General features: G+C 40.6%; 1 protein-coding gene across 1 annotated transcript in view; it reads right to left on the reverse strand.

The window, feature by feature from the left end:
- ARPP21 (cAMP regulated phosphoprotein 21) overlaps nt 1–26960 on the reverse strand; it is a 244242-nt gene that overhangs the window by 27707 nt on the left and 189575 nt on the right. The window contains 5 exon segments of the mRNA XM_050890972.1: nt 12314–12440; nt 20177–20277; nt 20280–20439; nt 22879–22983; nt 24575–24744. Of these exon segments, the coding sequence (XP_050746929.1) occupies nt 12314–12440; nt 20177–20277; nt 20280–20439; nt 22879–22983; nt 24575–24744 (663 nt within the window).

Consider the following 26960-nt stretch of genomic DNA (forward strand, 5'->3'; position numbering starts at 1 on the left):
AAAAAGGTAGCTACACTTCCTTCACTTCTGTCAAATTGAAGCATACCATGTCAGCCTTTGTAGCCATTAAGTCTCAAATTTGCATAGAAGAAACAAAGAGTGTGTGCGCAATTACACATTACATTTATTTTTTACATTTTATAAAACTAAGAAATCTCTTCAGTTTAGTTTGTAAACACTCCATAGCTCATAATCAACACATAGGCAAAATGGATAAAAGCAGATGAGTCTTTATCACTGTGAAGTTTCCACCATGGAATTATAAACATGGTTCACTGCAGACATACGGTATCTCCACGAAATTAGTGGGACTAGCGTACAGACTCAACAATGCCCTACAAACCCACTGCTATTCCTAACTATGTTTCCTAGGAACAAGCTTCTTGCTCCTTATATTGCAAGGCCATATTTCTGGGAGACAGAGATAAGCAATTCAAAGAAAAGCAGAATAATATTTGTTTTATTTTAGTTAGGAATGTTGTCTTCCTTAACATGACCCTGACATAACAAACTCATGGCTTCCCATTTTTATGGAGCTAACCAGGGGCTTGAATGGCTCCTGCCTATTGCTCCAGTGGGCCAGTATGCTGAGACACAGTTCTGGAGTAGAAAAATACAGCTCTTTTCACTCCTGCATTTATTTTTTTTTTTCCACATCCTTTGCCTCTCCTTATCAGAGCGTCCTGTACACTGCTCCATGATATGAACTGATGACCCATATCATAGATGCTTCATTGATCCTTTCACTGACCAGATTCTACTGAGTTGGCTGAAAAGCCCCAAGGTGAAGCGAGGTTAGCAACGCTGCTTTGGGATCTGAAGGCACGCATGGGAGCTGTAAGGAACAGCAGTGTGGCACTGAGGGGAAAGGCGTCCCCTGAAGCTGCATGGGCAGGAGAGGCAGGCTCAGGATAAAGCAGCTCTGACTTGTATCTTTAGAATCCTCAGCAGCTCACCACAACAGAGCAGAAACTTTATATGATGTGGTACCACCAAAAATTTTGTGGAAGGCAGCACTGATTATATGGTGCCCTGAGTGAAGAGCAGGAAATTATTCAAAAGATGTTAATACACATGTGCACCTTGGACATCACTTTCTCCCTCCATAAAACAAGTCCTATCATCAGAGGCTCTATGTGAATTATAGCTGAGAGAGCGCAAGAGCATTTGCCTATGCCAGCACTGCAATACAAATCATTTGGTGATAGCTTGGGTATAAAAGGTGCTTTGTAAAACCCGGCTCCACTCTTTTACACACAAATCATGGGCAAATTCATACTTTTCTGGAACAAAGAACATCAGGAAACCTAATTCAGATTTCTAATTCCTGCATTAGATGATAATTCTATTTCACCAAATTACTTTTGCCTTGTGATGTAGCTGCATTTATAATTATTTATTGCCCAGCTCAAGGTTAAGTGAAGGAACAGCCTCACTGAGATCCTGTTTAAGCCCTTATTTTTCACAATGTGCTACAAAAGATTAATTGCTTTCTATTTCTCTAATAGAGACAGAATTAAAATTGCCATTTGATACAAACTATTAACGCAGCAATCATTTTGAAGTAGCACATTGCTTCTTATAATTTAATACATTTCCCCTCTTTTGCTTATTCTATAAAGTGGTACTTGGCAACCTTAAAAATTTAATTTGTGGAGGTTCCTTTGTAGGACCTGTAAAAATCCAGTCTTTTGCACTCCTGCAGACTCAGTACCTGATGAAAGGTAGCTCTCAACAAAGAGCAAACTGGAAATGCAGCATTCTTGAGCAGATGCTATTGAACATGTTCTGTTTTACCAGCCTGCTACTTGGAAGCCCTGAGGACAGTGCTGAAGCATATAATAAATTGTTTTGATAACACAGGCTGACAAAAAGAGCAAGGATACACATATATGTCACCTAAATATTTACTTGCTCAAAAATGGCTGCTTTTTTTTTTTCCTTAAGTAATGCCACAGGGCTATAGTCTTTCAGAAATGATTCGCAACATGCGAAAGACTGCTGTTATTTACAGGCAAAGTCCACTACTCACTTCTCATGATGGTTGTGGATTTTCATTGTATAAGCAAATATAAGGAACATCAAGACTGAAGATAATGAGAAATGCAAACACTTGCAAAAACGTTAATTATTCCAAACAGTAATACTTAGGAAAGCACACTTAAGGATCCTACACGTATGATCCCAAAAGCTACTTACTGTTTTCAGCACTCAATAGGAACTTTGAGTGCCCAACGTTTTACAGGTAGTGAATGAATGAACAGCTGCCACAGTAAAAGCTTTTTCTTTCTTCTTCTGATTTACCTAAGCCGTCTAAGGAACTTTTTAGAGATGGACAACAGCCCTGAGTTGGACGGTCACGACGGTGCCTACCTTAATATTCTTTTAGCCCTGGATGCAAGCTCTATGCTGGGTCCACGGAGTGAAAAAGAAAATCTCTTCATATTTATATATACAGTTCTTAGCACAGAGGGCTCTCAAGCTAGCTATGGCTCCTTGTTATGACTATGGTACAAAAATCATTATTGCACAGACTGGCCTCTTTTCTTTTCCTTGTTCTTAAGCGCTTATATGACAGCAGTCAAAAGACTGTATTTGTTACTAAGACATTAGGATCCTGGGAACTGCATTGACAATAAAAATTAAATTGAATACATAAAAATACAGAAGAAAAATCTGTGTTAAAGTACTAATCTCAGCTCCTTCCAGATAAACTGGGGTAAAAGCTTATCTAACTTCCCATTATGCAGGTATGGTTGGGTTAGGGATTCAAACTTCTAAAAAAAGCATTGTGTAAAAAGGAATTTAAGTTCAACATATTGAGTAGCGTGCTTATTTGTCTCTCCATCCTGAAAATAACATTCCTGATGAGGATATAGTCATGTCTTGCCACCAGCACATAAACAGAAGCAGAAACAGAAGCTCTGAATAGTATTAACGAACCTCTATTTGTCAGTTCTGGAGTGAATTAACGTAAAACGACTCGCATTTACAGCTAGGTCTTTAGACTGGCAGCAAGGGCTGACTAAAGAATCACCTCTTTCCCTTCTCAATCTACATCCTATCAGCCATGAAGGAACCCTCACCAGAGTCTGCAGCAAGAAAACCTGCGTTTATCCTTATCGTTCATAATGATAAATGCCAGTGACACCCACTGAAAGTGAAACCTCAGCAGGGACTATGTATCACCAGTAATAACAGAAATAATCAAGCTGTTGTTAGTACCAGACACTCAGACAGCAAATTCAATTTTTTTTATTTTCTGTCCAATACCAATGACAGCTACCAGCCATCATGCATTACAATTAGCTCATGCTGCAGGAATGCTGTCTGCTCTGGTGCATAATGAGTGAGCTGCAACAGAGAGCAGGACCTGGGGAAGAGGTGAAGAACTATTTGGAGAGGTATCACATATCCTTGCCTGTTGCTAAGGAAACCAGCTCCTTTCTTTGGGAAGACTCAAGGGCTGCCTCCTTCACACACCCACGCTACCAGCCTTATTTCACTTGCAAACAAACAAAAGAGAAATTAAGACAATTGCTCACTTGCTATATAAATGCATACATTCTATATATCTAATGTTGGTGAGTCCAAATGAAAATGTCCTTGCAATTGCAGAGGGGTGCTGTTCTTGCGGACGGTTTAGGCAAACAATAACTGACTGTAACAAAGGTTGAACAAAATTCAGGTAAAAGCACTGGGACCTTTTTACATATCAGAGGTGGGCAGCAGAACACCACTTCAGTTACTGGGACATTGCTCTTGAGTTCCTCTGCCCTAACACTGAACACATGCTGTGGCCCTTCTTCCAGGAAGCTCATACTCACACACATTTCTTCTGCCACGTCCCAATCTAAGTGTCTTGTTCTATTAAGTTTTACAACCGCAAAGTGTGCTTCGATTCTTAAATCCTCAATCAATAGCAACTGTAAGGCAAAAGCGCCCCCCCCGCAGTGCAGACCTCTGGTGTACATTTGGAGTATTTCTTCAATTATTAGCTTAGACCCAAAAGCCCTCCTGCACTTCTTCATCCCATTGCATGCTTTCATCTGCAGGAAAGTTACAGAAAACTGAGCCCCAAAGCCTACTGTGAGCAGCGTGCCTGAAGCAGAGCTGGAGATGGCCTCTGCCCCTCCAAGAGAGGCCTTCCAGCATATCTGTTGATGGTGGGTGTCCTGGTTTCAGCTGGGACAGAGTTAATTTTCTTCCTAGTAGATGGTACAGTGCTGTGTTTTGGATTTAGGGTGAGAATGACGTTGATAACACACTGATGTTTTAGTGTTGCTAAGTAGCGCTTATCTTAAGCCAAGGACTTTTCAGTTTCCCATGCTCTGCCAGCAAGCAGGTGTGCAAGAAGCTGGGAGGGAGCATAGCCGGGGCAGCTGACCTGAACTAGCCAAAGGGGTATTCCATACCATGGAACGTCATGCCCAGCATATACACAGGGGGGAGTTGGCCGGGAGGCGCGGATCGCAGCTCGGGAACTAACTGGGCATCGGTCAGCGGGTGGTGAGCAATTGCATTGTGCATCACTGTTTTTTTTCCTTCCCCCCCCCCTTCCTTTTTTTGTTGTATTCCTTTTCATTACTATTATTATTATATTTCATTATTACTATTGTTAGTATTATATTTTACTTTAGTTATTAAACTGTTCTTATCTCAACCCACGAGTTTTACTTTTTTTCCTTTGCTTTCCTCCTCCTCACCCCACTGGGAGGGGGAGGGGGAAACGGCTGCGTGGTGCTGAGTTGCTGACTGGGGTTAAACCACGACAGTGGGGCTCCACTAATTCTAGCAATAGCAGGATGGTATCAGGAAAGAAAAAAATAAAAAAAAAAGATTAAATCTTTCTTTGCTCTCAAGGACTACAATATAAACCTCTCAATTATTCAGTGCTGGAAAATTCCATCGCAAAAAGTGGGAGCACTGTGCATTGATCCAACACAGAATCAGCAATAGAGATGATGTATGACTCTTTTTGGCAAAGAAAAGAGAGAAATACAAAGATTCTTTGTGGACATTGTTGAATACCTTAGAGCGCTCCCTACCTCTTAGCGTGGCCTCTGCAACTTTTACAGAGGCTATTTTGAAGTCCTATCCACTGCACAATGCTGTTAGAAAGCTTCTCTCTCTCTGCTTGCTCCTGTACATTAGCTGACATGAGATTAACACATACTAATTCTCTGGGGGGGGGGGGGGGATTAAAAAAAAAATCTGTATTTTAGTGTGAAACCCCAGGAACACTGTCAGAAATGGCTTAGATTTTAATTAGTGCTAGAGAAGTTGAACACAACTTGAGACGCCTTGAAAGAAAATCACAAATAAATGCCTGTCTTAAGACTCTTATGGCTGTCAAGCCTACTGGTGTTCTCTTCCCTCAATATTTGCTCTCTCTTGGTATGAATGCTGAATAATTAAACAAGTCATTTGAGGAAGAACAAAGCTTTTTAACAAAAGTGATTTTGCCTTTTAATTTTCAGAATCAAGTATGCTGCAAGGAGTGTGAAAGTATTAATTCTGCTATTATTTAAATTACAGATATTCTGTAAAGCTGAACGCTGGTTCAGTACTGGTGCAGTACTATTGCTTAATGTCAGAAGGACAACAGGATTTAGTGTTTCTAAGACTGGAAATGTAAAAACTTTTAAGCCCCAGTCCTGGCTCTCCCAGCAAGCTTCTGAAAAGTCTTGAATGCAATATTCAGTCACAGAATCCTCCTCCAGCAGCAGGGGAATGAAATCCAGGGTGCAAAACTCTAGGTAAGAAGCTCCCTATGGGTAGCTAATAGGAAACACTGAGGAGGTGGATGGGTCTTGGAGCTAATCTTAATCACACACCGTATACAATAGCAAAATACTATGAAAGCAAGACTTTAAACTTGCAAAAAAAGAACATAAAATATATAATCGGAACTAAGCGAGTTTCTTGCTTTATGCCCTTCTTTTTCATGCACTTAATTCTCTGTTCCTTCACACCTTTAAAGAAAGCACTGTAAGAAAGATGGAGAATGTCCGTGAACAGCAGAGATCCCGGTGAGCATTTCCCCTGCAGTGCACAACAGGGGTTAAAACCGTCTCAGACCAAGGCATCCGGGTTTCTCATACCATGGGAATGCCTAAAGGTGGAACCAGATCATAACATTAAATGAAAAAAAACGAGGGCTCCTTCTTCTCCAGATGTGATTTAGGGGAAAAAAAAAAAAACAGAACAAGCCTGAAGTGCAGTCCCCTAGGTTTGCTACAGGCACTTCCATGGCACAGCCGTCAGAAGTCTCTAAGGCAGCTGGCAGGAGGAGCGCTGAGCTCTGCCTTGCAGATGCTCTTGGTCTGAGACACTAAGTACTGTCCAAATGGAAGCGCCTGTAGGTAAAGCTTTAAGTTTCTGGGCAACTTAAACATAAAATATTTGGACAGAAACTAATAATATCGGTGTGGATCACTTCAAGATCACAATTTTGAACTTAGTCCTCCTACTGCAATTGCTGCAAACTCCTTCTTGATCTGGCCCTACTATTTCATAAAATGCTTTTAAATTTCAAAGCCTTACATCAACATTAATGAATGCAGCACTACACTGAAGTATCTAAAACAGTAGGGCTCTGTCCGTCCCATTCCTGTCAAGCCCCTGTAAAAGTGAGGCACACACCCCTTGCAATGCTTTTCAGGAGCAGCAGTATCTGCTGAAAGAAAATACAGCATTAAACACAGATGGACACCTTCGGTACAAATCTGTTTCAATAGTGCAGTAAGCAATTACTGTTGGAGAAATAGTTTCTTCAGATAATTAGATACTTAAAAATTGAAGTTGTTTATGTTTATATAAGCACAGAAATTATAGATGGAATTATGCAAACAAATCTATCACGGACCATGAGCTCCTGTCAGGATGCTAATGAAGGTAGAAAGTGGCAATCTTTCTTTATAAGGTTCTCTAATGACCATGATAACAAACCAATTTTTTTTTTTAGTGCTGCACATTTCCCTTCCGCCATTTTTTTCCCCTCTCCGTATCAGTTTATAGTGACAAATGCTTTCAGAAGACAAAGAGGATGAAAGAGACTTGAAGATAACACTCTTCAATTATGCTGACACCTAAATGATTAAATTAAGCAAAAATTCAGTATTTCATTGTCAATTTGACTCTGATTTCTACCTAATCAAATTTATGGACTCTGTTAAGGTACATTTTGTCTTTGCTTAAAATTTGTTTCAGAGGTGCATTAAAGAGACGATTACCTCTTTTTCCTTACTGGAAGCTGTAAAGACTAATAATACAGTACTCCATCAGAAATATTACCTTTCCTTCAAGACAAACATTTGCTGTTTACAGAAGATCCACGTATACTTATTAAGAAAGGATTTTACATCCAGGCAGTCTTCAGATACATACTTTCCTCACATAACGACTTCCTTTGTCTACTGTACACAACCAACTATACTGCTTTTAGGAAAAAGTAGAGATTTCCTATGCAATCTGAGCCTTCTTGTGCTATCTGGGCACTGAAACAGGTTATAATGGCAACATTTGTTGATTCTCAAATGTATAAGAAATCCTAAAATCATTACATTAATTGCAGGAATTACAGACCATCCAATTATGCCAAATACCATCTTATTTTCTCTGGAAATATTACAGTGTAAACTTTTGGCTGGAAGATTTTTTAACCAAATACTATAGGTCTTAGCTTTAATCTCCTCAAAAGATCTTCATTACTAATGCAAAACACACACCACAGATTTTTACCTTACAACTGTGTGATAAACCAAGCTAACTGCCTTTTAGAAGTAGGCCCTAACAAGAATCTAAATATTATTTTATCCATAAAATTTCTGTTGCGCTCTGAAATTATCTGTAACACAAGACAGACGTGCAACAATGAACCAAAGTAGGAAAAAAATCATGTAATTTGTTGCAGCTTGTTCATTTGTGAATGGCAATAAGAACAGTTGCATATCCCAAAGTAAGACGCATGTACTTATCCAGCTCATGTTTATGAAGCACTTTAAAGATGAAAAATCCTCGAATTGCACAACACTTGCTATAATGAAAGAAAATACAGACACACAGATATAAAATAACTCATTGCTGATTGCTTCTATCATGATAAAATACAAATCATTACTGATTTATCATCAATATATCTCTATTTTTCTATTCAAACACAATAACTAGGATTGAAAGCTTTCGAAACTATTAATATAGAGATAATTACTGAAGAATGAAATACTGATGATGCTAGACGTGCAATTTATAGAGTACTGCTAAATGAGAATACAGAAATAATATTTTCTTCTGTGTGGTTACAGAACTGGGCATTTCACAGTATCTTAAGTATCTGTTAGAGAGTGCAGAAATGAGTAATAGCAACATACACAAATAGTTTCAAAAAATGAGCATACTGTTCTTGAGAACAGCTGCCTGAACACACCCTAGGAATCCACCTACGATGTCCTATGCATGCCACAGTGTGACAGACACCGGCTTGACCCTGGCCCCACTCAATGGCAACACTTTGGAAAACTTTGCATTGCACAGGACTGAACACAAGAATCGTGCAGAAGCAGCATAATGAAGAAGAGCAACGATGGTATGTATCTGAGTGAAATAAAAGTATTTCTGTTTACAGACCATGCTGTCACGCTGTCAGATACCACATTTTGGCTTGAACAGAAACGAACGTAATTCAAATGGCAGAGGTTTTTATAAAACCTTCACGGACAACTCTCTTTGTACCAGGCTTCTGCCAGAAATGGGTCACTTATGTTCTCATACAAGTCAGCACTTAAGGAAAAAAAATAAAAATAAAAAAGGTAAATAAACACACAAAAAAGTTCTCATCCTTCTCTCCAAATGATTTATTGCTGCCAGAGCTCTAATCTAATTTTAGGTGAGCTCATCTTTTTTTCTGCCCTGGAGCCATTTTAACTTAATATTGCTCTCCTTCCAGAGCCATGAGAGAGTACAGACTCCCTTAGCCATCACAGATGTTGTGCTGACATTTTACTTTAGCTGTTTGCTGTAAAAGTCATCAATATTGCTCTGCTCCTGAAGAGACCTTTTCTAAGAAAAATGAAAACAAATTGCTGGCATTAGATCAAACTTTGACCTCTGCAGCCCAAAGAGGGGAAAGTAAGATCTGAACTCCTTGCTGCTGCTTTGAAAGCTTCCAAAAGCTCCTCCAAGCAGGCAAACTTTTTTATTTTAATAAAACATTTTCTGAGCTGCCAGACTGAGGCTGCCTCCCTGTTCACACTGCCGTATGAGCCAGCCAGCAGGTACAGACAGACAGCCTGGGCTCCCACGGGCCTGCCTGCAATGCAGCTGTCCTCCATCCAAAGCAGCAGCAAGTTCTGCGAGTGCTTTGGGGAAACCATTTCAGAAATTGTCTTTTCATCTGCCTCCTTCCTATCTGTTCCCCCTTCCCATCCTCAATATTCCTGACCTGCACTCGTTTCGCCAGCGCTATTCTCCTTCACGTCTTCATTTTCCTGCCCCTAGTTATCCCTGACTCCTGCACAACCTGCTCAAGTGCTGATTTGAAGCTAAGTCTGCATGGGAAGGGAAACTGCAGTCTGAAACACTCGCTTGTTGACTGCTATTTTCCAGTCATGTACAAGTTTCTAGGAAGATTTAAAAGTTTTTTTGGTGTTTTTGTGTTTTGTTTTTTAAAAACTGGTTTCTGAAGGAAAAATGAGTGCGATTACCCTGACAGTTTTCCTCAAACAACCCTCAGAGTAACGTTTTGAGTTCATCGTCTAATTTCTATCACGTTTGACAGAGAGATGAAAGCTGCAAAGATATGGCATTTCTAAAGTTTCATAAAAATCAGTGGCTTGAAAGAGGAGAGGCACGCCCCAGCTCACTTGCCCTACTGTCGAAAGACTGCGGTACGAGCTAGCAGTTATTTGCTCTGTTTAGGTGCCACCAGTCAATCTGCTGCGGTGGCGAAACACCATCTCCTGCCCAGCGAGCAGCTACTGGGCATTGAAGAGGAGCCAAAAGAGATGAGGATTTTGCAGGTGGGCTGAGGCCACAGGGCACATGAGGAGCAAAATATATGTGTGTGGGGAGGCTGATGGTAAGAAAAGCAGATGCAGTGACACTGGGCATGAAAAACCACCTGAAACCATCATTGAATCATTTGGTTTTCTGGTGTCTCAGTGCTTACAGTGAACCTCCTGCAATAAATCTATAGCATAAATAATACGCTTTCCTATACTTTAATTTCTCTTTTATTTTAGTATAAATTATGTGACATTTTGGAAAGCTAGTTATTTTCCAAATACCAAGGGATGCAGCGGAACATAAATTCGAATGATCCTTAAACCATCTCCAAGAAAGGACCTGTAGGAAATTCCAAGCTGCTTCCTGGCATGCCTATCACACGCTCAGACGACGGCTATGGGAAAGGATGTATCTGAGCCCAAAGGGATGAACCAGCTTGAAGGAATCTGTTCTCAGCCAAGTCTTAAGATCTGAGAATAGCTAAATGCTTAAAATCATCACCACAGCAGGGAGTCTAAACTGTAGTCACAATGTTTTCATTCTTAAACAAGAGATAAGAATAATGTTTCCAACTGAGCAGGCAGCTGAAAGAGCGAATTGCAGGAAAAGACTGATGCGCTAGAGATTTTACACAAACTCCATGACTCATGTTTTCCAAACATGTAAGGAAAATGAAGCAGTAAACACAGAAACAAAATTAGTATTTGCATCTCTGCATTGTCTGTACTCAAACATAACAGCTCCTGTGCTACAAGGTATCTTTAAAACTCTGATTTCCTCAAGATCAAATAGCTGGATCTTCTCCAGAACATCACTCAAGTGCTTCAGACCATCTCTTGTGCACTTCATTTACCATAATCTCCACTATGCTATGGATGTAGCATTAAACTGATAAATACAGTTTTATAACAACACAGTAGACCCAGATAATGTCATCTAAGTTGATTTGCACTTAGGTTCAAAGACCTACTATACAGAGGTAATAAACATGGTACCAGACTGTCAGGCAGGAGCAGCTAGAAGAGACAGATGACCTTTGTGCAATATTTCACCCTCTTCTCTCTCAGGAATGTATAAATACAAAGGTATGAAAGCAGACACAGTCAGCCACCACTGACACTGACCAAAACGCCACCAGTTTTATTAGAACATAGAACAACTTAAAAAAAAAAAAAAAAAGGTAATCAATTCTTTAGTTATAGCTGTGTTTGCTGTCTCTTTGTTTCCCTGAGCGTCTGAGAGAGTGTGAACAAAATCGCCAGCAGTCACATTACAGAGACAGGTTGACGGGCTGGATGACCCCATAAGTCTTGTTCACGTCTCGTATCTGGACTTTTGACTTGCATCTTAAAAGACTTTCAGATCAATGTCTTTGCAGGGAACCTGCTTTGCCATTCGGAAGGATTTCTGCCAAACCCAGACAGAATGACGAATGCTTTGTCCTACCTGGCACGTCTGTAATTGCAAACCCTACTGGGAAACAACACCCCCCCATACACCTTGGAGTTACTGTTTGAGACACACTACAAAGGGAGGTGTGCACTAAAGAAACAGACAATCAACAACTTAAAAAAAAAAAAGAAATCTCCAAAACCAGAAGAACTGTTTATTCCCTTGAAATGCGAGGACCCCTTCACAAACACAACCCCTGCCCTCCCCCAACACGCACCAGCCCAACTCTGCCTATGTCCCTCTTACTCTGCTGTCATCAGGAGCGGCATGACACAGCAGGAAAAGAGACCGGTTCACTGTGAGACCTGCTACTCACTCTCTTACAGTGTAACGGCCCCCCTTCCAGCCGCATGTTGCTGCGGGGAGCTGGTCCCAACGGGCACCAACCACATGGACCACCTCACTGCTCCTTGGGCTCAGGGAGAGCAGAAGGTGGTGGAGCACGACCAGCCCCTTCTGCATCACGGCAAGTCTGCCCACCGTGTAGAGTCTTACAAATGTTTGGGGAGTTTGCACGATGAAGGACAAACTGCAACGGTTGGCTTGAACATGCAGTGTGACTGCTCACACTAGTTCCCTCCTGGCTCTCTCTGTGCCCTGTCACGTGGAGCACAGACACTGAGGACGTGGCACTGTGTGCAGGACAGCAGTGGTGGAGAACGCAACCTCCACTCTTCCATTGCTCGGTATCTCCAAGCAAAGGGTTTCTCAATTTGTCATTTTCACCATATTTTCAAACAGAACAGAGACCAGCTTTCTCCTCTGCTGTTCAAATTCAAAATGAAAACACAACCAATAGGTTGCACCAGCAAAGGCACTGTGAGCAGCTGAAGAAATGAGTAACAGATGTAAATACCTGCTTGCTGTGCAGTCTGTGGGATCTGTTGACTCCGCTGTGCATTGTACTGAACTGAGGCAATGGGTCTGTACTGCTGAGTTGTTGAGGTAGGGTACTGACCAGATGGGTAATAATACACTGGCATCTGCAAAGAAAGAGAACAGCAGCTAACTACAGACTCTAAAGCTCAAAGATTCACAAAATAAAACAAAACTGGAAGGGGAGCAAGAATTCAAGTCAAGCATATTAGTGGTAACAGTAATCAAGAGGAGAGGTTTGCATTATGTCTCTTCAAGAACTGCTGCTTGCTTTCAGCTTTGCTAGGAAAAGGGCTATCAGTGCCCAAATTTCTTCTCAGGTACTTCAAGAAACAGAAGAAGAATGATTTTAATTGGAAGAGACAAAAACATACAGGATGCATAAAAAGCTACATGCATATACCAAAGAAATCACAGTAAAATATCAAACGCTGCAGAAAAATGGATGCAAACAACACCCTCTGTATCAACATAACACATATAGACAGTATGTTGAACCATTAAGTGAACTCTGGAGAAAACGGTCAATTCGAAGCAAAGAATGGCCTGGAGTAAAAATATATAGAAGCAAGACAGAGGGAGAGATGGAGTGTGTGTGCCCTTAACACTTGTAAGAAACAATTATTAAATTCAGGCTTTTGTTTAATAGCCACATCCTTCCTGACATGAACATTTCCCTGTAAAGCCTCTCTCGCACTTGGTGTGAATACAATTACCACTCAAAAAACAATCATAGTTGTTTTCTTGCAGGAGATGAGGGTAGGCATTGAGTCAGCAAGTTCTGCTAGGTGGGCTTCTTTTTTCTATTATTATTGTCATTATAGAGCAACGTGTACTACATCACCTTACCACATAGGTGAACATGAAAGTTTGAGGGTAACTGGAGCTAAAGATTTTTCCTATACATGCTATACCACCATTACCGAGACATTTGAGCTAAACAGTTTTCAACTGACCCTTGGCAAGTTCAAAGCACTCAAAATTTTTCATTTTCAGCTGCAGTGGATGCTGTAGGTACCTGACAGAGTTCAGCAGCGTATGGTATTGACAAATTGCAGAGGGACACAGGCTTGGGAGAACATTGCTTCTCTTGTGACTTCTGCCACATCTGTCAGCATTTCTTTATAAATGATACAATTTTTTTTTTCACTTTTTGTGTAGCATTTATCCTACTCAGACATATGCACAGAGTCATACCAAATGCTTTTGGTTTTTTTCATACAAAAATAAGAACTATTTTTGCCACTTTTATTTGCATGGAGGAAATGTTCCTGGAACAGCTCATTCAACTTATCACCCATAAAGTATTAGCTGAGTAAAGGTAACTGCACCTTTTTGTATACTGCTAGGACATCATAAGAGAGATCAGAAATTTTCCTAGAGACAATGTCCGATGAGAAAGAACAGGCATAGATACAAAAGACTAGGCAAGAAGAGGGTATGGATGGCTAACTGGGCAAGTAGAAGATTACTGAACGGGTAACTGTGGGGGGGAAAGTATCAGGATCAACAAAGCTGGACTTGGTGGTGTTGGTGAAGTGAAACCCCCAGACCAACTGACAGTCAATATCACCTGTCAATCAAGAGGCTGAATACCCATTCATTCTTCAAGGTTATTAATTTTCTCTTCAATCAATGGAAATCTCCCCCCCCCCCCCCCCCCCCCCCAATATTAGCCAGATTCAAACAAATACCAGAAAAACAAGAATGTTTTGATTGGAAAATGTTGCAAGCTATCCTCCCTCCAGACAATACCAAGTGACACCTAATGGCTACGGCCTGCCCTCAAATCATTTGTTTTGTTAGAGACTAAAGTAACAAAAGTAAAATACCTTTGTAAAATGGACAAAAACCATGATGAATTTGTTTCTCTGCAAAGAAAAGCCACAAGGTATAGGAAACTTGACCCAGACATTTAAGGTGCAAAATTATTCTTTAAACATCATAGTAGTGTAAATTGTGCATCAGGTAAGTTTAGTGTGATAAACTCATCTTGTGGAAACCTGATTGTTCTCAGCAAGACTCTACAATAGGAGACTTGAAAGAAGTGAGAAGACTCAGTCTAAGTAAAGTCAATGTGAATAGTTGATCCTGCCTTGGAGCAGGGGAAGAGTAGACATCGTCTCAAATATTCTTTATTTTCTATTACCGTATTCTACAAATTAAAGAATATTAAACCCCTGTGGAAATACTCTCACTTCTCCTGGCAGCAGCTTAATCTCACTTAAAGGATTTAAATTTATTTGATTTACCCTCAACTTCCTCATTTTCCTTGTGCACCAAGCCCCTAGATATTTGAAAATACACAAGCATATGAGAACAATGTGAATTATCTCTTGTGGAAAGATTCTGTAGGTATTAACTTTAAAATGTAGCCTAAAAAATATAGGTTTTGAAGTGAGGTTTATAGTTGAACATGCTTAGCACAAAAACATATACATACACTGAAGCATTCAGAGTAATTTGGAAACACGTATTTATTTTTACCACACAGATAGCACCTCAGAGTTAGTCAAAGTGTTTTCTCCCTTTCTCTCATTTTCTCAATTCATTGGAATACATTTGTTATATACTCCATTTAGAAGCTTATCAGAGTGCAATCTATCAGCCTGAAAAATGTTAGTAGGAGGAGTATTGGGTAAAAAAAAAAAAAATCATTTCACTTAGAAAGATTAATGGATGAATTTGCCAGTAATCATGCACACATGACTTGCAAAGAAGAGGTTTGGTTTTGGTGGCGGTTTTTTGTTGTTGTTGTTTTTTTTTTTTTAAGAGATCAGAAATTAAAAGAAGGGCTTGGTAGTAAAATATAGACATGGATAAAATAGGTCTTTCATGCTTAAGGGATGGATCCATTTTCATTTATCTTGAGTACATCTCTACGTCAGTAGTTGAAACATGTTATTTGTCCTTTCTGATATTACTTTAGTGAACAGTGGAATTAGAGGGATCAGCGATAACAAGTATCACTTACATCGTCTACTCTGACCCTCTTGAATTGTTTAGTTTCTCATTACATCAGTGTTGCTAACACCTTTGCTTATGTGCTCTTCAACAAAAAACATTACATTTCTGTAGCAGCCTACTGACATGCCAAATTATACTTGAATTGCTTTCCCATGTGAATGCACAATCTAACCTTGGACCTTTTGCTTGTACAACATATTTCATTTACAGAACCAGGAAGTTTTCACTGCACTAACAAGCATGCCAACACAGCTATATGGTTATCCTAAAAAAAAAAAAAAAAGATTTAAAAAATGCCCTTCTAAGACAATAACCTAAATAAATGCTGCCTTCTTTGGTCTAACAGCAGAGTTTCTTGATCTTAATCCTTGACACTGTGAAAAATCTCCCCTCTTTAATAATTACCATGGAAATAGTTGACAAATGATCCTTACCCCCTTGGATATTCTTATTTTGAAGGTGAATACCTTCCTTGTTTGCAGGCTGACCATTCCAATGCATTCTGTTTTTTCTCTCATATACAGCATTTTCTTTATTTAACTTAAACTGTAACAGGACTGGGCACATCACTTCAGAGACACTCATGAAATGGCACAAACAGGCATTACTTTTTCCTGCTTCTAATGGGCTTTGTCTCTAGATGATGGGCAGAGACTCAATACAGCTTTCTGCTTTGTTCTGTCCACAGACAGTTCGAAACCCATTACCAGGCCAGGTCTCCCTGCTCTCTAGCAGCATCCCTTAAATTCACAGGTATGTTGTTTATTTCCTCATGGTAGGAATAGGATTCCACACATCTTTCAGGCTGATCTTACTTTCCTAAACTATCTCCCTGCTGACTTATAGCTTGATTCTACCATCAGACAGGTATTCTACCTTCTCATAACATTGCTGATATCCTGTTAGGTTTGGATTAACACCTTCATCCAGATGATTAGTGATGCTGACACTATTGTTAATGGCAGCTACACTTGCATAAATGGGAGTGAAGACAACAGAAACCACAGTGACGTATGGACACATGGAGGTACCATTTCTTCCGAATATCTAACTGACTGGGATCAGTCATTCTTCAAGGATTTCTCTCTTCCTCCACCCCCCCCATAATAATTACAATAACAGTAACAAAAAATAATGGCTTGCGTACAACAGCTGTAGGATGTCCTCCAATATCATTTTCTGAGACCATCAAGGAAAGACCCACTCACTTGCAGTGACTCCCCAACCTTCTTCATAACAAGTTTCCTAGATGACACACGCTATGAATAAAGATTTTGTCTTAGGGTAGCTACGGACTCTCTAGGAGGGGGCTTCTGCAAAGAGATAGCTAAAATTAATGATGACACAAAATTAGTTCAGGTGAAAACTCCCTTGACATGTGTATTACTTCTCCAAGCCTGTCCAAGAATCCATGCCATCTCATTTTTGGACATCATTTTGCTAGTAGACCTTCCAGAAAGAATGAGTCAGAGGTGAAAATAACTTTTAAGGGAGTATATCCTTTCCCATTGGCATAATACTCACAGTTTTCCCATTTCTTCATTTGCAGAGGCAGAGCAATGACAAGCACCATTGAGAAAGTGCTGCAAAAATCAAATGTGGACCCTTGTTGAAAAGCCTGGGCCCACAAGTGCGATAGAAGAACCATCAGAAAGAGAAAAAAATTGAAAATAGAAGAAAATAGAGAAAGTAAAGATGTATGTTTGCTATTTGTGACACAGAAAGCAAACAGGCATTTGCTGCTAAAAGTCCCTTTCAGCAAACCTAGACTAATGGTTGGGTTTTTTGGTTTTTTTTTTTCCAATTGGCAGAACAAAGACAGATCATTATTTTCAGGTTATTAAATCATGACTCTGTTGTCAAGCTGGGGAATAGCTGCGATGAAAGAAGCAGCAAAAGAAACGTAAGGGGTCCTCTCACCACTTCTTAGGCATGTCATTTCAAACTCAGTCTACTTCTGCTTTGATACAGTCTGGGAGAGAGAATCTTGGAGAGCAGCTGCAAAGCCATGTTTAATTGAACTTTAATACAAAAGCTAATAATTTAAATGCAGTACCATTGGGTTTGTAGGCTTAGAGAGCATTTCTTTCTGCTCCTTTCAGCTCTCAAAGGAAATGATCATACTCACAGGACCTCCACCCAAGTTTTCACTGCTATTTTCCAACAGCATACAGGGCACCACAGCCAACCTACTAGAACCTTATCAGCAATGCATCTACAGGAACTAATTAGCCATTAGAGTCAAGCCTCTTTTTTACTGGTATAAATTCAATAGCAACATTTAAGATATAAAAGTGTTTTTACATTGATTGTATTGATTAATGCATCACATAATGTTTTGCATGCATTACCATCTTTATTGCCCCCCTTTTTTTTTTTTTTTTTTTTAAGCCTGCCTCAGACCACCTGCTTTGGTATCTGAGAGCAGCCTTACTATTGCATCTAAGCCCAAAAGAGTAACAGGTGATTCAGATTGTCGATAGCCACTGCCACAGTGAAATTTTGCCACGGGCAGGACAGGGAGATGGGGTCTAGCTGCCCTGCACAGAAAGCTGAGCTGTTACGGCAGAGGAACTGCTATTTTCCAAGGCTTCGCTCATCTTATTATAAGAGGGATCCCCTATTTGCCGTACACGTGCTACAAGTAGCATCCAAACCACCGTGCCACATTCTAGGGCTGAAGAGAATGAATTAAAACTTGAAATGGCGATCAGAAGTTCCCATCTGCACATGCAGACACAGAGAGCTGCTGCCCCCCTCTCCCTCCCGGCAGATGAAGGCCACTGCGCTTTCACGGTATAGGGACGCAGACAGCAGGGACCCCTCCCTGCGCCCTGCTCCACACAGGTATCTGACAAGGATTAGTGACAAGCTGGAGATGAATGGTGTGCACGGTGCAGTGGATGCAGAGGAAGCTGACAGCACTGAATTTCTCACCTTTCTACACCCCCTGAGGACAAACCATTCCCCAGTGAAATAACTGAAGCTGCTGCAAACCCCAAAGATATTTTTCTGCCCTCGGTAACTTTCCACTTCATTACAACATAGCAGGAAAGCGCATGTACATACCGTATTTGGGGTACGGACAGAGACACAGTGGCCATTAGACACACCAGTACGGTACTGGTCTTACAGCAACCTATATATGAAAAGGCACCTCCTCATCATTTGTCCTCTGAAGAAGTTCATCTGCCTCTCCAGTAGCACCAGAGCAAGTATTAATGAGGGAAAACAGCTTCACAAAGTAACACTACGCCAGACTGAGAGAAAACCCTGCACCCTGCTGCACATGAAAGGGTGAAATCCAACACTCCCGCCCGGAGTGATGAAGGCTCAGCCACACGCAGGCAGGAGCTGCGGGCAAACCTGCAGAAGCAGCCTCTGCAAAGTCAATGAAGGGAGGGTCTAGCAGAGACCCCAGGGCGGGCTGCAAATCTCATCTCACCTGAGGGGGGAGAGAAGGTGGCGCAGGGTCCCCCGCCACAGCAGGCAGCACGATGCTGCAGCCCCCTTAGCTCCCACAGCAAACCCCAGCTGGTGGGGCTGGGAAAAGCATCGCTTCGCCTGTTGCGATGACAGCTTGTAAAATGGAGGTGCTCGCATTTATCTGGTTCACTAGAAGTGTTGTGAGGTTTGATTAAATGATGCTTGAAAACACTGAGGGCACTGGGGGGGTTGCACCTGAGGAGAGAAGCCTGGACAGCCTCTACTTACTCACTTAGGAGACACAGTCTAGACGGGCAGATGGATTCATCAGGGGATTCTGCTCTTTAGGTCGTTTTTTCCTCCCAAAATTTTTAAAAAAATGCTACATGTGGCAAACAGTGAAATCTTTTTCTAGCAGTATTTTCAATTTTTTAAAAAAATCACATTATATTGAACTTCAGCTCCTTAAAAATTATTTTTTGCAAGCCTTCTATTCTCAGAAAAAATGGCTGCATAGTTTCTAACTACAGAAACTATGGATGTCACAGTCCTCTATGGGATGTGAGCATCCAGTAGTCTTCAGATTTCTTTTATTGTTAATTAGTGACCTAATTAACTAGATCTCTAGCCCACTTGAAACATTATAACAGTATAAATTCTTCACTACTGTGGCAATACAGAATCCCATTAACAAACACAATTGGAGATTTTCAGTAAGAAGTGGCAAACAAAAAAAACCAGTAGGGTTTACACTACTTTTACATTAAAAGAAATGGTGAATTTTTTTTACTTTATTTTTTATATATTTTCTTCCAAAGGATAAAATGAAAACAGGAGAAATACTATTAATACTATTCTAAAGTAGAGTTTAAATGAAGTTATCTATAATTGGATAAAGAAATTTGGCTTTTTAAAGTGTATGCCTTGAAAATGGGCCAGAAAGTCATCTGTGCATTTTACTTCTTGACAGTAATCACTTTCAATATTCTGTAAAGGTACCCAGGAGACAAGTAGAGATGTTTGGTAGTGAACAGTAAAACATAATCAGTCTTCAGGAAGACAGTTAAAATTACCGATCTGTGACATCTCACATGTTCAAGTCAATTAAATATGATTAACGACTACCTGGGCTGATGTGCATGTTGCTCTTTTGGTATATATACGGGGAAAAAGGACTACAGATATTTACTCACCCTCCTCCTTCATATTCATGTGCAGATGTGTCCTGGAGTACGAACATATGTTCAGAAAATGGTTTGAGGATAGGGAAGGAATTGATGAAACCCAGGAAATGATAGAGGCTTTGCAAGTTTCCTGCTGCCTAAAAATCTGCCAAGCTTTTACCAGGGGAAAAAAAATAAATCATCTAGAATCTGGATAATTTTTTTATATTCTCTTTCTGATGTTATAATGAGCACCATGCCAAACTGATAGCGAAGGTTTTGCCTACCTGAGCAGGTGGCGGTGGTTGTTGCACAAAGCCCTGGGGCGGTGGCGGCGGCTGCAGCACTTGCTGGGATACTGGTGGACCTGAACCTGTAAAGCCTCCTGGGGAAGCTGCTGACTTGGGGAAGCCATAATGTAACCTGTCTGCTGGGCAGGCTGCTGCAAGATAGGCGATGGGTAGACAGGACCAGAAGGTGATTCGGGGTTGTCTCCTGATGATTGACGACTTAAGCTCATCTGGTTAAACTGTGTTGTCATGTCATCTCGCTGCAGGGCAAAAGGCAGTAGAAAACGATGTAGACATGACGTCTGCAGTAGACACGCAAATTAGCAAAACAAAATAGGTTCAAACAGAGCATGAGGGGGAAAGGAATCACTCAGCTCAAATATGTGCCAAACTTTGCATGGTTATCTACAAAAATGGAGGCAATTAAAATGAAAATCACTATAAATGCTTTGACAAAGACTTCCAGACTGCAAGGTGAATGGCATTGCTTGGCACAAAAGCCAATTATTTTGGCTTTTACCTTGCCCCCCCCATTTTACTCCAAAATGACAAGTGAACTTTACAGTGTTCAAAAGAAGACATTTTAAATATAAAGGGCATGAAAATAATGTTATGAATACCTCTTCCCTCAAACACAGAATTCCTCAGCCAAACATATGCTGGTAATTTCACCTGTGTTTCAAAATGATCCCAAGAGGAATTCAGTAGGATTCATATGCAGACCTTCGCCTTTTTGGACTGTTTTGAAAATCCAAGGTTGTGAACATAGAGAATGTAAAAAACCTAAGCCTTCAGTTGCTATTTCTAGGCTTTTTATTCAGTGTTGGAAAGAAACAAGTACTTTATTTGACTGGAGGGGGAAAAAAAAATTCTATGGTAGGATGAACGTACCAAAAAAAGTCAATGGACCTAAGTCTCATTACATGCTGGTAATGATACAAGGATTCTAGATAGTATCTGTTCAGTCTTGCAAAAAGATCCATACTAATCAATGCTCTCAAGTTTATTCTGTGAAGGTCGAAGATTTACAAATGTGGTGCTATGCATCTTCATTTGTGCCCATATCATAAGACTTTTAAATACTCAACATTAAAACACACTCCATACGGCAATAAAACCAGCATAAAACTCCATCATGTGCTAATATGCAGATTACGGTCCCTTCCTTATACCCCTTCACAGATAGGGAATAAGCACTATGAAAATGCTTTTCACTTAGAACATCCATGCTATTTTTTAAAAGGAGCCTCTTCGATTTTGTTCACATCCCTGTGGTGTTCATTCTCCAAAACCATCCTGCACAATGTATTTATTGGCAGGAAACTTCAAAATAGAAAAAAAAAAAAAATTGTTTATGGAAATCACTGCCAAAGACTGCACAGAGACTCACCGTCCCACTCTGAAAGCAGATACCATGGGCCAACGTTTTAAACACTCCTGGCAGATCTTTAGGTGGTGTAAGAAAGTAATACTATTAACTTTACCATCATCCTACATCCATATTCAGGCACATAAGTTGTCTGCCTGATGTTGTTTCTTTAAAAAGCTAGGATATTGGTTACCTGGATGGCGAATGACTGCAAACAGATTCTGCGAGAAACTTCATTGAGCCTGCAATGTCTCTGGATTTGCACAATAGAGACCAAGAGCTTCAAAACCCTGTAATTTATACATTGTGCATATAATGTAATGTACATTGCAGACATTAATTCAGGTGAAGTTTCACTATTAAATTAGCCACTAAAAATATCAGCCTTCCTATGACTATCACTAGAACAACCTGAGATGCTTGCAAGACACTTTTCAAGAGAACTAGCACTGAGATATGCAACTTCCGTTCAGCACGGAACATTTTTTATTGTCCTTTAAATGGTACTGCTCATCTACCAGGTATTAATAACATTATTTTAGCTGCAAGGATCCGTTCAGCTTTGTTTCCATCTCTTACTATAACTACGTGACATCTCTACCTTGGGAAAAAAATCAGTCATAAACAAGACTACCAGAGCAAGAGAGAAAAATAACAGAAAAAAATCTTGTAGTGCCTCTTAAAATGTCAGCTTCATTTTACAACAGTATAATCTTAGCCCTGTAAGCACCAAGCCAGATTCAGACTCCAGAAAAGCACTCTATTTATTTTTACTATACATGTCCTTTGGTGCTTTGTCATGATGCATACCACACCTTCTGCAGCTGGTTCACCACTACTCTGTTTTCCAAGTGCTCTGGTATCATCAGGGAATAAATCCAGGCAGTGGATTTATTATACTGATAAAATAATATAAAATAAAAAATAATGATTTCTAGAGGTCTCTTCTCCAGTCTTTGTGGACATAAAAGGGAGATAACCCAAATCTCAAATGGCCAAGTTAGCAATTTAAGCTCCCTCGACAAAGTGGGAAGACACAAGCTCCTATCACATGCACAACAAAACATTTTTCTGGAGGCTCCGCTAACCAGTTAGAGAACCCTGCTCCTAACATCATCCTCCAGGTTAGATAACCAGAATCAGTGGGAACGCTCTTACAAAATGCTTGTCAGTACCAAAAGCATTACGGCAAATGGGGATTTAGATGAGGCTCTCATGTGGGACACCCCTCGCAGCGCTGCCCAGAGGCTCCAGGGCATACTCATGCTCACACACCCAACTTCAACTTCAAGAAAAGGGGAGGGGAAAAAAAAAAAAAAATCTTTAGTACCACAGAAAACTGCTGCGTTGGAGAGACTGGCAGGAGATGCTGGGGAGGATAAGAAACTGCTGGATATTGGACTGACTGAGAAGATGGCTGCATTGCCTGAACAGGCTGCAAAATAAACACAGTGAAAGACAATAAATACAACCTACGTAGAGAGAGATAACAACAACAACCACCGCCACCTCTGTTACTGAGCACAAAGGTCTCAAACACAGCTCTGAAAATGCAGGTTACTCATCGCCAGCCCAAGTACAAGAGGTCAGGTACTGTGATTTTAGTCTTCATTTTAGCCTTATACCAAACAATTCTTTATTACAGATTTTTCTGCCTATTTTCATATATTTGATGGCTGTTAGATTAAATAAAGCCACAGCTACACCTTCTTATTACTGATGTGAGGAAAAGCCAAATTATGATTCTACATTTAATTTACAGAGATAAAATGGAAGAGCAGCACAGTATAAGTGTATATTTGAATTTTGCTGATAATGACTGATTTAACTCCAAGTGTGTCATAGGCAAAGAAATAATGATTGTAAAGCTGCTTTGGCAGAACACAATAGCTAAAAAAAAATTGACAAAGAACAGGCTGCAAATTATCAACAGACAGGCCCATCAGCTTGGAGCAGATGTTTATCTAAGTGAAAGGACAATTTTCTATGGCACTATTACCTTGGAATAGCTTTACTATTCCTTTCATTTTAATCTCTCATTTAACTTGAGTCTTACACAGGTTTGGTACTACCTCTGTCTTCTAAAACCGCTAAGGCCAAATCAAGAAATAAGAGCCACAAACATGTAAATCCAAACTCAGTAAAATCAAAGCAACTTCACTGAATTTAAACATTGTATTTCTGGGTAACCTGGGATGAAACTGTGCCAAATTACAAACCCACACAACCACAGCAGATCTTGGTTGCTCTGCGAGTAAGGAGGATGTAGGATTCTTGCTTGAGTAGTTCCCTCTGCCTGCTCTGCTCTGGGAGAGCAGGCAAACAATCCACAGAATTAAGTTTGAACCAGACCCAAACTCTGCTACCCATGCTTGGCCACGTCTGGCCACACGCCACGGCTGGCCCAGGGGCCAGAGAGCCGACATACCGTGGCAGCATGCCCAAACTACGCTGCTCCTCCCCTCTCCTGCTGTAGCTCCAGAGCTTCTAGCTTAGAGCAGGGTCATGGCCAGAACATGGGGTGCAGGCAGAACACCCACGGTCTGGGGCAAGGGTGCTTGGAGAGCGGGCTACCCACAGCTCAGGCCTGATATAACCGGACATGGAAAAGTTTGTAGAGCCCTGTGTTGTACTTGATTCTTTGACTCAACCCCACTGCTGTCGAAAGGGACAGGGAAAGGTCCCCGGCTCTTTGGACAGAATTACAGACTGCACTAGTTTGAGAATGAATGCTTCAGCTTTCACTTACGGGTGATTTTTGCAAAATAAATTTATGTAGACATACACTAGCTCGCTTAACAGTCCTTTTCAAAATGAAACCATCCGTTAGATGGAACTGAAAAAGGAATCTTCCCTCTCCATCTGTTTCATCCATGTTGAAAATACACATCATGGGCCCCATTTGTTTCAAAAGAAAAGAAGAACATCCTGATATTTTGTCTAGCTGCATCCTTCCCTCCTACCCTTTAGGTCATCCTTCGTACCCCTGAGAGCTTCTTCTCTTTTCCAATGGCCACCACACCTACCTGTGTGACAAGGTGACTTGCCATTTGCTGCTGTGGCTGTTGAACCTGCTGAGGCTGCTGGGATGAAGGCTGCTGCTGAGACTGTCCCACCATCTGGCTCCTCATCGTCTGCTGGCCACTGGGAGGATTGTATATTGCCGGCGTCCCATCAGGATTTACAAACGGTTGACCTGAAACAAAACATCCTGCCTTTGCTGAACACTTTTAAGAACATACTGTTTTCTGCATGAAATCATACAACCTTGCTTTAACTGATCGCTCTTTAGCTGACCTGCTACAACAGTAAAGTGCTCGTCACTCTCAATGCCTCATTACAGTATCAGCCATCTTTTTTTTTTTTTTTTTTTTTTTTTTTTGCAGGCAAGGCAGACAGCAGATATTTGTTTTGGCAGTATGACTTTCCAAGGAATGGGTGGAAGGTTACCATGGCTATAAGATGATTCAGATACTATGGTTACTTGAAGTCATTCAGTGATGAATCAATTAATACTAAAATTGAACTCTGGAGCAAACAGTGGAGGTAGAGATTATTCACGTACATTTTATTGCCACGCAGTAGCAGTCAAATGTACACAACTACTCCTGACACACTGTAGTTCGTATGGAAAGGAAAAAACCCAAACCCACCCTTGTTACTAATTTATTTACACATTCTAGTAACACAGTGCTGTACTTTTGAGAGTTGTGCCCTATGTAATTAGAGGAGGCAGCACTGGAAGTTATCAAGGAAGAAACACTTAAGATGTCTTTGAAAATCTCTTATATACAGGACAAATTCTGTCCAAAGTTCTACTAAGTTGCTGAACTCTTTTTGCTTCAGATATTTTAGCTGGGGGAAGTAACCTTGCAAAAGCAATGTTTGTTTAAAAAAAAAAAAAAAAATTTACCCAATTCATTGTCTTACAAACAAAAAAGAAATGGTATTTCTCTATAGGGAAAATGTTTTCCATGACCTCAGTTCTCTCTTCACTTCCATCCTAAATTCATAAATCAAAGGAATTACAGATGTTTCCATGAGAAAAAAGGAATTTTAGCAATGAAGTGATAACATTTAAAGTAGGTAACTAACGTATGAATATCTGAGATAAAAACGGAGATCTGGAGGAATTTGGTGACTGAAAGCAACAGTGAAATAATGAACTTCTGTGTGTATACTTTTGTATACCACAAAGATCTCTACCTGTTCTATCTACTTCTCAGCCTTTCAGTTCCTCCCTCTTATTAATCATGGTCAGAAATGCATCAGGAGCACTGGCTAAGGAAACCTTGCCTTCTCTCTCTAAAGCATCAAGACTTTCTGGATGAAGTCACCGTATTACACTGGGCATGTCTCACACTCACAGTGAGAAAGGTCATGATTAGAGTGAGTAGAAGAGAAGCACAGGGCAGTTCTGTCCACTAGCTGATTTCCTGCTTCTTGCTGTGAACACTCTGGGTGACAATAGCATGGATTCCCTAGATCTGAGAGTCTCAGGCTCCAGAAGTACTTTAGGAGACTGGGGAAGTCAGACTGGGTGAGCCGGATAACAGGCTCCCGATGCCTGTGCCAGACGCTCAAGGGAAGCTGTAAAGAGCATTTCCCGTGGCTCAGCGAAGGATGACAGAACTGAAAGAGAAAAGGTTCAGTAATGCTTTTAAAGATGAAAAAGAAGACCTTTCGTGAAGAAATCTTGAAATAAGAAATGAAAAGAAGAGATCAGATGGCAACAGGGAAGATATTTGTAAGTTATGAACTGTGGCCCTGATAGAAAGGCAAAGATTGTGATGTCATTTAAAGGAGTAAGAATGAACCGTAAATGCTCTTAAATTGCCAAAGGGGTTAAGTCAGAGAACACGTCAAGAGGACTCCTTTAAAGGGTAAAACAGACTGGTGAAGTAGGTGAAATGGAGAGTAAAACAGCATAGCCACATAAATGGTCCTTTCCCAAAGCAAGCAAGAAGCTTCTCTATCTGGGGAAGGAGAAGAGTAAAGCAGAGGAGAGGAAACAAATGAAACTGCAGATATGGAAAAGAAAGTGTGGATTGCCAACACCTGAGAAGGAGCTGAGAGGTATAATCAGAGCAGGGAGATACTGACAGCATCTGTGAATGCCATTAGAGGCTTGCACAGTCAGTGACTATGTAGTGTGAAAGGAAGCAAAGATCTTTAAAGGACACGGTGTTATGATCAAAAGAGAGAAAAAGATTGGAAGTAGCCACCCCGCAAGAGGAAAAGAAAGAGCTAAAGAATGGTGTTACATAGGGAAAGAAAATCCATTCATTACAGGAAACAAAGCTCCTTTTTCCTTTTCTTTAAAGTGTCTTCTCTTCATCCATGTTGCTGACAGCATCCATCACTTTGATAGTCGATCACAGCATCCAGCAATCTAAGTCTCCTCCCTACGGA

This window comes from Gymnogyps californianus, chromosome 2, assembly GCF_018139145.2.
Source record: "Gymnogyps californianus isolate 813 chromosome 2, ASM1813914v2, whole genome shotgun sequence".
In the NCBI taxonomy this organism is placed as follows: Eukaryota; Metazoa; Chordata; class Aves; order Accipitriformes; family Cathartidae; genus Gymnogyps; species Gymnogyps californianus.